The sequence below is a fragment of the Coregonus lavaretus genome (genome assembly GCF_964263955.1).
Source record: "Coregonus lavaretus genome assembly, chromosome: 3".
Classification (NCBI taxonomy): domain Eukaryota; kingdom Metazoa; phylum Chordata; class Actinopteri; order Salmoniformes; family Salmonidae; genus Coregonus; species Coregonus lavaretus.
In genome coordinates this window covers 5,688,270-5,702,329 of record NC_139990.1, presented here as the reverse complement: position 1 = coordinate 5,702,329, position 14,060 = coordinate 5,688,270, and the positions used below count along the sequence as shown (strand labels likewise).

The 14,060-nt window shown below is 42.8% G+C and overlaps 1 protein-coding gene across 1 annotated transcript in view; it reads left to right on the top strand.

Annotated features, from left to right (window-relative positions):
- The window catches only part of sgce (sarcoglycan, epsilon), a 25,163-nt gene extending 11,403 nt beyond the window's left edge, over window positions 1-13,760 (top strand). Inside the window, exons 4-11 of the mRNA XM_084151428.1 lie at window positions 658-730; window positions 2,260-2,458; window positions 4,535-4,697; window positions 6,760-6,974; window positions 7,682-7,708; window positions 8,367-8,552; window positions 8,779-8,822; window positions 12,210-13,760. Coding sequence (XP_084007554.1) covers window positions 658-730; window positions 2,260-2,458; window positions 4,535-4,697; window positions 6,760-6,974; window positions 7,682-7,708; window positions 8,367-8,552; window positions 8,779-8,822; window positions 12,210-12,226 — 924 coding nt within the window. The 3' untranslated portion in view covers window positions 12,227-13,760. The remainder of the gene's footprint in view (window positions 1-657; window positions 731-2,259; window positions 2,459-4,534; window positions 4,698-6,759; window positions 6,975-7,681; window positions 7,709-8,366; window positions 8,553-8,778; window positions 8,823-12,209) is intronic.
- Window positions 13,761-14,060: the final 300 nt, after the last annotated feature.

The following is a 14,060-nucleotide window of genomic DNA, read 5'->3' as shown; positions in this document are numbered from 1 at the left end:
TTGCCAATTTATCTATTACTACATTTAGCTAACATTAGATAGTTCATCCAGAGATTCTTACCTTTGCCTCGATTCGGCAGTCTCGTCCAGATCATCATGGCATTTGTAGTTCTTTATGATAGCCACATTAGCAGCTAATTAGCATTTCATTTTGGGGGGGGTAAATACAGGCGAATATATTGATAAACGTCACCTTGTCCTAGAGAGATTTACATGAAAATGTCACGCCAGGGTAAGCCTACACGAAACACAGCCCTTATTTTAAGTGTTTCTAAAATCCCCTATGGGAAAAATGAATGATGGAAAAAACGATTGGAACCATTTCCCTGTTTGACCACTAGGTTTTATGGGTATTATGACTCATACTGAGGTACTCTATGTTCACAGGTAGATTAATATGTTTTTGCACATATGTAATAGCTGTCACATGGTGTGTTGTGATAAGCCTTTTTCTAGAGTTATAGACCTGTGTCCATTATGTGTCTAAACTACTGTAGCATGTTCCCAAAGGCTTTAGGTTCCCTGTAGGAATGTTCCTGGAGGATGCGGTCTACTATGGAATATGTTTGCATCTGGCTCGGACCTCGCCGGCGAGCCTCACCCTAGGACATAAACTGTAGTGATCTGGGCTTACATTTTTACCCTTATGTGTTCCAGATTACTGCCTATAACAGACGCACTTTCGAAACGGCCCGGCACAACTTGGTCATAAACATCATGTCCACGGAAGGTAAGAAAGAGAGTGAGAGAGACAAAGGACAGGCTTAGTGAGGAAATGATGAAGGAGGATGTTCTTAATTGAAATCTAGAGGGTTGCTTCCGATGTTGACTAAAATGCCCAAAAGCTAATTTTTCAATTTCCTTCAAGAATGGCTGAATATCATTCACATAATATATATTAATATATTATCCATAATTCATCAACCTAAAAGGCTAACGCCACACACTCAACCAGACCGGCATTTTTTAAATCAAGTGTCAACACAGTCCAATACGGGACTCACAGCTGTGCAAATCAACCAACACACTTCTGAAAGCGCTATCTGAAAATCCACTGTCTGCAATTGACTGAAAACTGGCCTAGTACTCTAAACAAGTAGTTAGATTGTAACAGTACATTTCTTCTGTGACTTGCAATAAAGTCATACACAGTACCACAATAACCAATGCCTCCCTCGGTGTTCCTATAGGGAGCAAATTATTGTGTAAAATGGACAGATTAAAACAGTATTGTAAATGCTCTTCATGTTGAGGCCTACAGCTACAGTACATATGTAGGATCTTAATTTGAGCCAGTTTGCCACAGCAGGAAAATAGTCCTGCAGCAACAAGACATTTGAATTATTATGTAGATTATAATTTATTGGCATTTTGGTAGGGCTGATACAGGGAAAATCAAGTCTGAAATTTCAAATTGGAAATTACAAACTTCAGATGCCTTTTTAAACCTCATATACATTACAAGTTCTAAAATGTCCTGCATTGCAGGAAAGTTCTCCTGCAACAGGGTGATCAAATTAAGATCCTACATCTGTATACATCTCATTGTACTGTACGTCTGTACAGAGTCTCACTCTACATGTGATACAGTAACCATGGTGCCGGGTGAAAAGCTGCCCAGCTGTTTCTGGCCCACAAGTACGGTGTGACCTCACTCACACTGCGCAGTGACGTCATCAGCCATCTGCCCTGAGCCGAGCCGCTGTCATAACAGACACAAAACAGAGCAGACAAACATTGGCCTCTGTCGAACAGCTTGTCTGATATTATGGCCATTAAATGTCATTACATATGGGTGTCAGTTAGAGATATGCTTACAGCTCGTCTGATATCACGGCCATTAAATGTCATTACATATGGGTGTCAGTGAGAGATGTACTGTACATGTACACTTTGTTCACAGAATGATATTGGGCCTATTAAACTGAACAGATTAAATCTGTAATCTCTCACTCCTCTCTCTCTCTCTCTCTCTCTCTCTCTCTCTCTCTCTCTCTCTCTCTCTATTTATCGCTCGCTCGTTTTCTCACTCTCTCTCTCTCTCTCTCTCTCTCTCTCTCTCTCTCTCTCTCTCTCTCTCTCTCTCTCTCTCTCTCTCTCTCTCTCTCTCTCTCTCTCTCTCTCTCTCTCTCTCTCTCTCTCTCTCTCTCTCTCTCTCTCTCTCTCTCTCTCTCTCTCTCTCTCTCTCTCTCTCTCTCTTTCTCTCTCTCTCTCTCTCTCTCTCTCTCTCACACTCAAATCCCTCCCTCCCTCTCTCAGAGTACCCACTACCGTACCAGGCCGAGTTCTTCATAAAGAACATGAATGTGGAGGAGATGTTGGCCAGCGAGGTTCTGGGAGACTTCCTGGGCGCAGTGAAGAACGTGTGGCAGCCCGAACGCCTCAACGCCATCAATATAACCTCAGCGCTGGACAGGGGCGGACGCGTTCCCCTGCCCATAAACAACCTCAAAGAGGGGTGAGTGCGTAGAAAAAGAATCAGAAACACATCTCTCTATGGGTGAGTGACCCTCTTTAGTGCAGTTCAATACATGGTTTAACAGAGTATGAGGAAGATTTTACATATCAACATCACCTCGGCCCTGGACAGGGGCGGACGCGTTCCCCTGCCCATCAACAAACTCATTGGGGTGAGGAACAGGGTCACCATCAGCAGCCCTTACAGGACCAGAGTAGTTTGATACATAGTTTGGTAGAGGATGACGAATTCAAGTATCTTCAATTGATAGACGATGATGAATTCAAGTATCGTCAGTTGATAGAGGATGATGAATTCAAGTATCTTCCGTTGATAGAGGATGATGAATTCAAGTATCTTCAGTTGATAGAGAATGATGAATTCAAGTATCTTCAGATGATAGATGATGATGAATTCAAGTATCTTTAGCACTTCCAGGAACAGGACAGAGTATGATGATGAATTTAAATATTGCATACGAGGGAAAGGATAGATACAGACATAAAAGCATATTTTTTAAACCTAATTAGCATCCTCAGAAGTACTATAGCAGCTTTATAATGCCTTGTCTACAGTCATCATCAAAGTATTGTATTCTTAAATAAGCATGTTCACAAAATGTTATTGCATCAGTTGCAACATAAACATGAACTTAAAGATGCTTATGCAATGCATGAGTAACCTTACAGTAACCTTACCACTGTAAGAGAGAGAGAGAGAGAGAGAGAGAGAGAGAGAGAGAGAGAGAAAGAGAGAGAGAGAAAGAGAGAGAGAGAGAGAGAGAGAGAGAGAGAGAGAGAGAGAGAGAGAGAGAGAGAGAGAGAGAGAGAGAGAGAGAGAGAGAGAGAGAGAGAGAGAGAGAGAGAGAGAGAGAGAGAGAGAGATCCAGATCAACACACTGTATTAGACATTAAAGCCTCAGACAAACACTACAGGCAGTTTGTAGCAGTCAGGGAGAATGAATCCCCACATGATTTGCCATAAGTTGTTCATAAAACATGCATGGCCCCGTTTGTGAAGATAAAAGATTCTAGAGGAGAGCTCCATAGAAAGACACAGCCAGCAGGACTAAGATACCCTGACAGAACAGTACCAGGAACCTCACCATACTGACTGAGACAGGAGGAGGAAAACACTATGTGGTTCACATTGGAAGTCAGTCTGAGTGGGATTGTGAAAGTGTGTGTGTCAGTGGTTGGTAAGATATTACTGTGTAACCTAGCTGTTAAATCTTACTCTCCTCTCCTTTACCTTAAATGTGCTTGCATGTTTGTGTGTAGATTAGTCAGGTGATATACCACTAACAGTCTCTCTGTCATTATATCTGTATTATCAGATATACCACTAACTGTCTCTCGGTCATTATATCTGTATTATCAGATATACCACTAACAGTCTCTCTGTCATTATATCTGTATTATCAGATATACCACTAACTGTCTCTCGGTCATTATATCTGTATTATCAGATATACCACTAACTGTCTCTCGGTCATTATATCTGTATTATCAGATATACCACTAACTGTCTCTCTGTCATTATATCTGTATTATCAGATATACCACTAACTGTCTCTCTGTCATTATATCTGTATTATCAGATATACCACTAACTGTCTCTCGGTCATTATATCTGTATTATCAGATATACCACTAACTGTCTCTCGGTCATTATATCTGTATTATCAGATATACCACTAACTGTCTCTCGGTCATTATATCTGTATTATCAGATATACCACTAACTGTCTCTCGGTCATTATATCTGTATTATCAGATATACCACTAACTGTCTCTCTGTCATTATATCTGTATTATCAGATATACCACTAACAGTCTCTCTGTCATTATACCGTACCTGTATACCACAGGAGGCTGCTGAGGGGAGGACGGCTCATAATAATGGCTGGCATGGAGTAAAGGGAATGGAATCAACCACATGGAAACCATGTTGTTGATGTATTTGATCCTATTCCATCAATTCCATTCCAGCCATTACAATGAGCCTGTCCTCCCCAATTAAGGGGCCACCAGCCACCTGTATTATAAGCCACTGTCTAACTCCCTCCCTCTCCAGTGTGTATGTGATGGTGGGGGCAGACGTCCAGTTCTCTTCCTGCCTGCGGGAGGTGGAGAACCCCCACAACCAGCTCCGCTGCAGCCAGGAGATGGAGCCTGTCATCAGCTGTGACAAGAAGTTCAGGGCCCAGTTCGACATTGACTGGTGCAAGATCAACCTGGTGAGGACTGTACAGGACCCTGGAGCCATGGCGTGACCTCTTGACCTGTTCTCTGACCATATCAAACAAAAATTATAGTGTGTATGTGTTTGTGTGTGTTATGTCATATACCCGCACACACACACACAGCCAATCCACAATCTTCTGAAGAAAATGTATATTTTTTGTATATTTGAGCATGTATACTGAACAAAAATATAAACGCAACATGCAACAATTTCAAAGATTCCACTGAGTTACAGTTCATATAAGGAAATCAGTCACTTTAAATAAATACATTAGTCCCAATCAATGGATTTCACAGGACTGGGAATACAGATATGCATCTATTGGTCACAGATACATTTAAAGAAAAAAGGTAGGGGTGTGGATCAGAAAAACAGTCAGTATCTGGTGTGACCACTATTTGCCATATGCAGCGCGACACATCTCCTTCGCATAGAGTTGATCAGGCTGTTGATTGTGGAATGTTGTCCCACCCCTCTTCAATTGCTGTGCAAAATTGCTGGATATTGGTGGGAACTGGAACACGCTGTCGTACACGTCGATCCAGAGCATCCCAAACATGCTCAATGGGTGACATGTCTGGTGAGTATGCAGGCCATGGAAGAACTGGGACATTTTCAGCTTCCAGGAATTGTGTACAGATCCTTGTGACATCGGGCCGTGCATTATCATGCTGTAACATGAGGTGATGTGTCAGAGCGGGCGTAGGTGTGGTGTAGGAATCAGATGCAGGACACAGATGCTAGTCCAAAAATACTTTAGTAAAGTCCACAAAAGAACGGCTACACACAAAGCCGGAGGCACGAGAAAAATAAGGCACACAGCGTATTAATGCAAAACACAGCAAACACGCACAACAAGTGCGGACTCTCTATCAAATACAAAATAGAGCATTAACTGACTGGAAGCACCAGCTGACAAGGAACAACTACACACAACCACAAGACAGAAACAACGAGAACTTAAAGGACACATAATCAAGACAAAATGAGAAACAGGTGTACCAAAACAGACCAAACCAAACAAACACAGAAACAACGAACGGTGGCAGCTAGTACTCCGGAGACGACGACCGCCGAAGCCTGCCCGAACAAGGAGAAGGAGCAGCCTCGGCCGAAACCGTGACATGATGGCGGCAGATGAATGGCACGACAATGGGCCTCAGGATCTCGTCACTGTATCTTTGTGCATTCAAATTGCCATTGATAAAATGCAATTGTGTTCATTGTCTGTAGCTTATGCCTGCCCATACCATAACCACACCGCCACCATGGGGCATTGTTCACAACGTTGACATCAGCAAACCGCTCACCCACACGACGCCATACACGTGGTCTGCGGTTGTGAGGCCGGTTGGACGTACTGACAAATTCTCTAAAATGACTTTGGAGGCGGCTTATGGTAGAGAAATGAACATTAAATTATCTGGCAACAGCTCTGGTGGACATTCCTGCAGTCAGCATGCCAATTGCGCACTCCCTCAAAACTTGAGACATCTGTGGCATTGTATTGTGTGACAAAATTGCATATTTTAGAGTGGCCTTTTATTGTTCCCAGCACAAGGTGCACCTGTGTAATGATCATGCTGTTTAATCAGCTTCTTGATATGCCACACCTGTCAGGTGGATTGATTATCTTGGCAAATGAGAAATGCTAACTAACAGGGATGTAAACACATTTGTGGACAACTTTTGAGAGAAACAAGCTTTTTGTGCGTATGGAACATTTTTGGGATCTTTTATTTCAGCTCATGAAACATGGGACCAACACTTTGTTGTGTTTATATTTGTATTCAGTGTATTTGTCCAGCCACCCTGCTAATATCACCAATCCATATCTTTTAGTGTTCCAAATTCTGGTAACTTTCCCAAATTCTCAATGTTATCCAGAAATCATGTTGGAAGATTACTGGAATCAGGTGGGAATAACCAGGAAATCTGTGAATCCTCCAACCGGGATTTCTGGAAAAACTCAGAATTTTGGGTAAATTAACAGAATTTTGCCACCCTAATATCTAAAGTAGATGAAGTGCTGATTGAACCTCTCTCTTCTCCAGGTGGACATCACCAAGGTGGTCATGATCCACAGTAACCGTCCAGACCCAGGGACGGGGGTTCTGCCTGACATCGGGGAGTACAACCCCCCATCAGAGTCTCTGAAGAGCAGGGACTTCTTTGCCGACTTCCTCATCACGTTGGCGGTGCCCTCGGCCGTGGCCATGGTCCTCTTCACCATCCTGGGTTACTCTATGTGCTGCCGGCGAGAAGGGGTGTAAGTGTGCTGCTTTCACTTCTGACCAAAAGAGACACACACAGACTAAAACACACACTAACACAAACGCAGACACAACACACACACACACAAACACTAAACACACATGTAGGCGTACACTATTAAAGAGATGGACACAAAAGCAGTGTTGTTTTGATGTGAGTTGAGGAGATACATGTGTACAGTTGGACTTTTCTTTCGAATTGTCATGTAGGGGTTCTTAGATCCTGAGGGATTGACTGATTAGTCTGAGTGCAGTGACACAGGCCCTCAGTGGGAGTTAAGGGATGTTTCGTTATGCTACTTAGCCACTATAGATGGAAGTCAAGAGGTTAAATATTGTGGAAACGCAGCTTGTCAATAACCATCCAGTTTTATGGTCCATGTATGTTCTCCATACGTTCCACTGTTCTGTCTCAGGTTGATTTCTCATACTCATTTTGATGGTTATTAGCACAATCATCATGACATAGATGGCCAATCAACCATTGTATTGCTCCTCCAACCCCCCACCCTCATTTACAGGCTGGGAGAGACTGTCCCCTCCAACCACCCACCACTTAGCGTGTCCATGCAGTACTGTTTGTTCCTTCGCCCCCACCATCCATCCATCCAGCCAATGCCACATGCTCTCCATTTGCTTCTGTGTGAATGTCTTTTAACTATTAATATTAGTATTTAATTCATTAATTTTGTTTTGTTTCTAGGGATAAAAGAAACATGCAAACACCAGAGTAAGTGTTTATCCTCTCCTGTGTTTTTCTTTTCTTTTGAGTTTGATTTGTTTTGGTTCCTCCTTGAACCCCCAATCCTTCAGTTGATTTGCCCTTTCACCTTTTGCTTTCAAATCGCCATGGTGACATGTTCATGTCCATCCATACTGTCATCTGTGTGTTTACATCCCGTCATCCAATTAGCTGCTCAAAGCTGCAGGGGCATGTTAAGAAAGGAAGTTGATCCTAACCACAGATCCAGGGTAAAATATTGGTTCACCACCTCTAATGATTGAGGATAGAAGGTATAGTTCTGTAACTGAAGCAGGGAAATCTCAGACCAGGTTTGTTTAGAGAGGGGGGGGGGGGGGGGGGGAAAGAGAGAGAGAGAGAGAGAGAAAGATAATGAGAATGAAAGCATGAGAGGGAGGGGGAGAAATACTCTCAAATAACCTCCACTAGACTCAGCAGATGGCAGATGACCAATAGTAACGACACAACACAGTTTCCTCCTACCAAGGAGAAACACACCAAATGCTGTCAAAAGATTTGCTATGTTAATATGTCTTCCTTAATGCAGGTGTGTACAGTACACCACAGTGTGCGTGTTGACTGAGATGATAAGAGCTCAGATGGTCCATTTATGGGCTATATTTCTATCCGTCTCTCCTCTCCTCAGTATCCAGTTAGTTCACCACAGCTCCATCCAGAAGTCCACCAAGGAGCTGCGGAGCATGTCTAAGAACAGGGAGATCTCCTGGCCCCTCTCCACCCTGCCTGTCTTCAGCCAAAGTGGGGAAGTGGTACCCCCGATACACCCAGACAACTACGAGACAACCAGCATGCCCCTGATGCAGACACAGACGTGAGTCCTGGCTGAGTGGCTGGGGTTCACAAACACACACAGGGACATAAACACATACAAGATCTCTCTCTCTCTCTCTCTCTCTCTCTCTCTCTCTCTCTCTCTCTCTAACATGTTTTACAACCAGCATAGTGAGACTTTTGTCACACTGGCTTAGACTCTAAACAATGCTATGCATGGTATACAACATTTAATGCGCTAATAATTAGTTGTTCTCTAATTTCAGAAACCTGCAGAACCAGATTCAGATACCACAGCAACAGCCATCAGGTTAGTATTGACTCCTGCTTTAGTATGATTGGTTTATTATCTCTTGAACCAATGAAAATGATACATTAAGGCCTCTCGCTGAGTTACATGACACCGTGGACTTAGATTAATCATGATCATCCTCAATCATCTAGCCCAAGCATAGTCATTTTACATCTTGCGAGACACGTGTCTTTCCGCAACTTAATTGGCGGCTCGCTGCAATATTCTGAATGCATGTGTTGTGTTTTCCTCAGTCAGCTGAATGCGCCGTTTGGTTCATAGAACAGTGGTTACGTGAGTAACCGTCGATATCCGCTAATGGACCGGTAAAAGCGCTTCCTCGCGGCTCTAGATTTTGAATGGTTGCAGCTATTACCGACTATATGACCCCATCCCTGAAATTTGCCATTACCTGATTTCACATATTTTTGTGCTATAACTTTTATTGAGATAATGACAATAAGGTCAGATTCAAAAGATTCATCAAATAATTTTTTACGTTGTTTCATATACCCCCAAGTGAACTAAAATAGAGAATCAGAGAATCAAATAGCTTGATGGTCCATGTTAATAGTATCTTAAATATCATGTGTGAATCCATTTTATATTATGTAATAGGCCTATGAATCAATTTGAGTTTGTGACACCCCAACCCCCGTTATCCGATGAGTATGGCGGCTCACCCAGGGATTTTGTTTAACAAAAGTGGCTCCCTCAGAAATATTAGTGACTACCACTGATCTAACCTATCACATTTTAGATTAAATAGCATCGAGGCTCAGTTCTGTTAACATAGTTCATGCTGACTGCAATAGTTGTCTTTCCTGCTATTATCTTTTTATCCAGATCAACCAAATACACTGAACAGAAATATAAATGCAATTGTGGTTAGTTACTTCAAGTTAAAACATATGGGGGTATTTCTGATCTGAGAGTCTGCATAGATATTGCATTAATGCTTTTCCTCTCTGTTAAAGTTGAACATGATAGCCATATGAAGTAGGCCCTCGTTGCCCTAAGGGGATATAGGAAGTTGTATTATAAAGAATGTGTGTCATTGGGGTGTCTGATGTGAGAATAGTCTTTATAGCCTATTTTTGCTCCTTTCAAAACTATACTGAACAAAAATATAAACTCAACATGTAAAGTGTTGGTCCCATGTTTCATGAGCTGAAATAAAAGATCCCAGAAATGTTCCATACGCACAAAAAGCTTATTTCTCTCAAATGTTGTGCACAAATTTGTTTACATCCATGTTAGTGAGCATTTCTCCTTTGCCAAGATAATCCATCCACCTGACAGGTGTGGCATATCATTCATTTCTCTACCATAAGCCGTCTCCAACGTCATTTTAGAGAATTTGGCAGTATGTCCAACCGGCCTCACAACAGCAGACCACGTGTAACCACGCCAGCCCAGGACCTCCACATCCGGCTTCTTCAACTGCTAGATCGTCTGAGACCAGCCACCCGACAGCTGATGAAACTGTGGGTTTGCACAACTGAAGGATTTCTGTATAAACTGTCAGAAACCGTCACAGGGAAGCTCATCTGCGTGCTCGTCATCCTCACCAGGGTCTTGACCTGACTGCAGTCCGGCGTTGTATCCGACTTCAGTGGGCAAATGCTCGCCTTCGATGGCCACTGGCATGCTGGAGAAGTGTGCTTTTCACGGATGAATCCCGGTTTCAACTGTACCGGGCAGATGGCAGGCAGCGTGTGTGGGCGAGCGGTTTGCTGACGTCAACGTTGTGAACAGAGGGCCCCATGGTGGGGTTATGGTATGGGCAGGCATAAGCTACAAACACAATTGCAGTTTATCGATGGCAATTTGAATACACAGAGATGCCGTGATGAGATCCTGAGGCACATTGTCGTGCCATTCATCCGCCGCTGTCACCTCATGTTTCAGCATGATAATGCATGGCCCCATGTCGCAAGGATCTGAAAATGTCCCAGTTCTTCCATGGCCTGCATACTCAACAGACATTTCACCCATTGAGCATGTTTGGGATGCTCTGGATCGACGTGGACGACAGCGTGTTCCATTTCCTGCCAATATCCAGCAACTTCGCACAACATTCCACAGGCCACATTCAACAGCCTGATCAACTCTATGCGTAGGAGATGTGTCACACTGCATGAGGCAAATGGTGGTCACACCAGATACTTACTTGTTTGCTGATCCACACCCCTACCTTTCACCTTTTTTTTTTTAAAGGTATCTGTGACCAACAGATGCATATCTGTATTCCCAGTCATGTGAAATCCATAGATTAGGGCCTAATGAATTTATTTCAATTGACTGATTTCCTTATTACATTTACATTTTAGTCATTTAGCAGACGCTCTTATCCAGAGCGACTTACAGTTAGTGAATACATATTTTTTTTATACTGGCCCCCCGTGGGAATCGAACCCACAACCCTGGCGTTGCAAACGCCATGCTCTATCAACGGAGCTACATCCCTGCCGGCCATTCCCTCCCCTACCCTGGACGACGCTGGGCCAATTGTGCGCCGCCCATGAGTCTCCCGGTCGCGGCCGGCTGCGACAGAACCTGGATTCGAACCAGGATCTAGTGGCACAGTTAGCACTGCGATGCAGTGCCTTAGACCACTGCGCCACTCAGGAGTATGGGGGTATTGACAAGTTATATGAACTGTAACTCAGTAAAATCTTTGAAATTGTTGCGTCTATATTTTTGTTCATTCTTTACCCCACCTACAGTTCTGTAGTGACTGTGTCTAACTAGACTTTAGCTCCTCCTTGTGTGCATGTCAATGACCTGCAAGAGGGCCCTCTGCTCTGTCTAACTCACTGCTCTGTCTAACTCTGCTCTGGCTAACTGCTCTGTCTGTTCATTTTACTGCTAACAAAGGAGATAGAGATAATTATTGTATGTCGACATTTCGGAGACTGGAGGTAAGTATACTGGCCTGCTTTTTCTATGTTGTATAATTTAATCATTCTCAACTATAGGAGAGACTATTTTACTTTGCACTTAATATGACAGTAGTAAACAAGTTGAAATCGAGAATGCGCAGCGCTACGCTCGCTCACCATTAAATACATATTTTATTTAAACAACTATTAAACGCTTGATGTTTCGGCCTTCATCAATTGCTGAAACGTCAAGCTTTTAATAGTTGTTTAAATAAAATGAAAGGTTATTAATGTCGAGCGAGCATTGCACCTTTTCCTTTTCAATGATGATCACATTTTTTGGTTGCACCTCGACTCTTGTTGGCTGAGTGCCCCCCACTTCTTTCCACAGTAGTAAACTAGTTACAATTTAGTTACAATATTCCCTCTCAGAACCTGTAAACAATCAATATTTCTATTAGATCCCAATAAATTATATGACGCAATATGTTTGAATAAGGTATTTTACTCTCCATTCTAGGTAAATGGTATTCCTGAGGAAAGGAAAGTGGCTGAAGCGCTGAACTTGTGACGAGAGAGAAACCAAAGACAGACAGTGCTGGAGCTGCTTTCTGTCTGTCCGTGTCCCTTTAAGCCATGTGTTTTTCTACATCTACATCCTAAATAGAGCCCCACAGTGGAGGTGTCATAATACCCATAAAACCTAGCGGTCAAACAGGGAAATGGTTCCAATCCTTTTTCCACCATTCATTTTTCCCATAGGGGATTTTCGAAACACTTAAAATAAGAACTGTGTTTCGTGTAGCTCAGTTGGTAGAGCATGGCCCTTGCAACGCCAGGGTTGTAGGTTCGTTTCCCACGGGGGGCCAGTATGAAAATGTATGCACTCACAAAATGTAAGTTGCTCTGGATAAGAGCGTATGTAAAAATGTGTAGGCTTACCCTGGTGTGACGTTTTGATAACCATGTAAATCTCTCTAGGACAAGGTGACTTTTATCAATATATTCGCTTGGATTTACCCCCAAAAATTAAACGCTAATTAGCTGATAATGTGGCTATCATAAAGAACTACAAATGCCATGATGATCTGGACGAGACTGCCGAATCGAGGCAAAGGTAAGAATCTCTGGATTTACTCTAACGTTAGCTAAATGTAGTAATGAATAAATTGGCTACATTTCTTTAAATTGACAATACTGTGAACTGTCTTGTGCAAGTTCTAAATTGAAACAATACCTGTTAGCAAAGGTGTTAGCGAGAGGATGTGCAGGAGCTTGCAGGGATTTGTAGTTTTGCATGATGTCTGCTTTGATGCTAATTAGCATTTTCGAATCTGAGAGTAGAGCCGAATATATTGATAAAAGACCTTGTCCTAGCCAGATTTAGATGGTTATCAAAATGTCACATCAGGGTAAGCCTACACGAAACACAGTCCTTATTTTAAGTGTTTCGTAAATCCCCTATGGGAAAAATGATTGGAACCATTTCCCTGTTTGACCGCTAGGTTTTATGGGTATTATGACACCTCCACTGTGGGACTCTAGAGCACCCTATTTCCTATATAGCGCACTACTTCTGACCAGGGCCCATAGGGACACTAAGTCTGTCCCAATCTGCAGCGCTAGTGTCCGTCAGTGTGCCCTGATGTGAGTGAATGGTGCAGAGTACAGTAGACTCCTGATAAGTGCACTTAGTATGAGAGCAAGCTCTGTTTAAGTGCAATACAGTTTTACCAGTCCCAATTCAATTACTCTTTTTAACTCTGTGCTCTTATTTAATGCACCCGGTCACCACAATCCTAAACAGCTGCATTTATCAGTAGTCGACTGTGTGTTTGTGTGTGTACCAGCCTGATCATAAAAAATGCTACATTCATAGGATATTTTAGAAAATGTTGTGCAAATGTTCTAGAAACATGCCATTAACAATATAATGTTAGTATTTTTACTTACCTTGCACAATGCTCCTCTTTAGAGGGAAAGGGAGATTAACAGAGATGCTCGTCACGTCTGATCATATATGTGTAAATGCTCATTTTCTGTCACATAACAGTAAAAAGACATTTGGTTTAAATTTGCTGTCAATTGTGTTCAACAGCTGCAGCACCAAGCCCCCTGCACACATATTATAGTAATCTGTTCAGCCCATCTGTGGAAGGTCAGAAGGGCACAGTCACACTCCCTCGCTCTCTCCAGCTTGTTGCATTAGTTACTTCCTTAGTCCCGCTCATCCTGGGTGGGATATAAAACCGCAAACATATTCTGCCACTGGAGTCTCTTGGGCCACAGCTCGTCTTTGGGCATAGCTTTGGACCAGTCTCTTCCAGCTCAGCCACCACTGTCCGTCGCCATGACGTTTTCAGTTTGCCTC